Raw genomic sequence first — 2,048 nt, 5'->3', positions numbered from 1 at the left:
AAATCACTTTGAAGGCAATCATTTGTCAAAGTGACATGATGTAGACCTTGCAGTAATAGTGGATAGTCTGTAATTTTTTTTTTTTACAGTAGATGCCAATATTACCTTATGATATCTAGAGGTAGTCACATATTAATATTTGGAAGGGCACTTTGAAGGTAATCATCTTGTAAAACACAAGATGTAGACCTCATAGTAGTGATGAATAATCTACGAATTGTGCAGTAGATGTCATCAGTACCTTGTAATTCACAAATAAAAATTTAGATGTCGCCATATCAAGTATGAGACTACGTAATCCTTGTTTGGAATTACAATAAGATTTGCAAAAATTAAAATTAATTGCAAAAATATAGTTGTTCTCCTAAAACACATGCCTTAGAAAATGTTTAGGGCAAAGACATATATATTGTCTTAAATTCTGAAGGAATAAATGCACGTAAAACATTCTTTTGCATTTAGTATTACTGTGGTAATACACATAGATGCAAAACTTAATAATTTACATATTTATGTAATATATGAAGACATGAGGCTTCACATGATATTTTACAAGATGTAAAATGATGCATAATTATATTTTATGCAGTCTTGAAAGCCATAAAAGTCTAACATGAGGGGAAAGAGAATATCTTATGCACAAATGGAATGCAGTCAGAGGACTAGCTGCAAAACTGTGAAGAATAAGATTCCTCATCGTTTTCGTTCTTGTGCTTGGATAGAACTGAAATCGGAAAGTAGCACCTTGATTCTTGTACGTAGCAATTAGATCCAGGCTTTGGTATTTGCTTCGGTTGCTTGTTAACTCCGATTTCTCTCTTTCATGATTCCATCCATGATCCATCAGGCCAGGAATTTGCATGTATGCAGAAAATGAAGATCACCAGAGCCCAGAGACTGGTATGGGACCGCCCGAATTGCTGCCTCTGTTGTTTGATGAAGTTGCAGTGCGTCGGTCGTTCCCACAAGCGTTGGATGGATCTGTCGTACAACGAAGGCTATCGTTGCTCCATGGCCATGGTCGTCCGTAAGCGCCATGTCGATGATGGCCTAGTCGTTCTGTCGGGACGGAGTCATGTACTGGCTGGATGTCCTGCGCGGTGGGTACGATGTCCTGGGCTGAGCGCCGCTGCCAGGGGGCGTCAGCATTTCATGCACCGGAGGTTGATCCTTCTTTCATGTGTGTGCTGATCCGATGAAGAGATTCATGCATGCTAGCTACGAGTGTGTCTGTGTGCAGCAACGTACAAATCTACACACAGGTCGATCACGAACTCTGTAGCATAACTAAAGTTAGCCAATCATGAACCTAGACGAACAGCTCGAGCAGGACGGGCGGCGCCTGCGCCACCGCGGTGGCGGCGGCCTCCTGCTCGCGGTGCCGGCGCATGTGGCCCCCGAGCGCCTGCCCCATCTCGAACCCTTGCCCGCAGACGTGGCACTGGTGCGCCTGCTGCTTTTGGTCCGTGGCCTTCTTGTGCTCTGGCACCGGCGTGGTCCCGGTGAGCGCGAGCGCGAGCCCGTTGCGGCCACGGAGGTGGCTGGTGCGGTGGCCGCCGAGCGTCTGGAACGTCGGGAAAGACCTGTTGCACGTCTTGCACATGAACTCCCCACCGGCGGCTGCGGCGGCTGCGTGGCGCGTCCTCTTGTTGCTGCGGTCGGCGACGGCGCCGAGGGAGAGCGAGAGGGAGAGGGACACGAGCTGCTCCGCCGATGCCCTCTGGTGCTTCGTCATGGACGTCGGAGCTGTGATGGATCGACAGCAAGAAGCCATGGACGTGGTTGTGTGTATCCGCCATCGTCGGCCGGATTGCTCGTCGGTAAAGACTACGTGCTGATAACGTGTTAGAGTAAAACAAGATTGAATGGAAGTGAATGGACCAGCAGTCCTCTTTTTATTGATTCTCAAGTATATATACATCTGGAAGAGGTGACTGTTCGGAGGCATCCCTCCAGAACAGGTGTCTGTTGGCAATCTTTACCTAATAATAAAGAGGCTATCGCTTCCGTCGGAAAACCCACCGAGGTGATTTTATAAAAAAACCCTT

At 47.2% G+C, this 2,048-nt stretch overlaps 1 protein-coding gene across 1 annotated transcript; it reads right to left on the bottom strand.

The window, feature by feature from the left end:
- Window positions 1–1,309: 1,309 nt before the first annotated feature.
- Window positions 1,310–1,735, bottom strand: LOC123407494 (zinc finger protein ZAT8-like). Its single transcript, XM_045100637.1, has one exon. The coding sequence runs from the start codon at window positions 1,733–1,735 to the stop codon at window positions 1,310–1,312; it is 426 nt and encodes a 141-aa protein (XP_044956572.1).
- Window positions 1,736–2,048: the final 313 nt, after the last annotated feature.

This window comes from Hordeum vulgare, chromosome 1H (genome assembly GCF_904849725.1).
Source record: "Hordeum vulgare subsp. vulgare chromosome 1H, MorexV3_pseudomolecules_assembly, whole genome shotgun sequence".
NCBI classification, from domain to species: Eukaryota; Viridiplantae; Streptophyta; class Magnoliopsida; order Poales; family Poaceae; genus Hordeum; species Hordeum vulgare.
The sequence above is the reverse complement of the archived record's forward strand: the minus strand, read 5'-3'. Positions and strand labels throughout refer to the sequence as shown.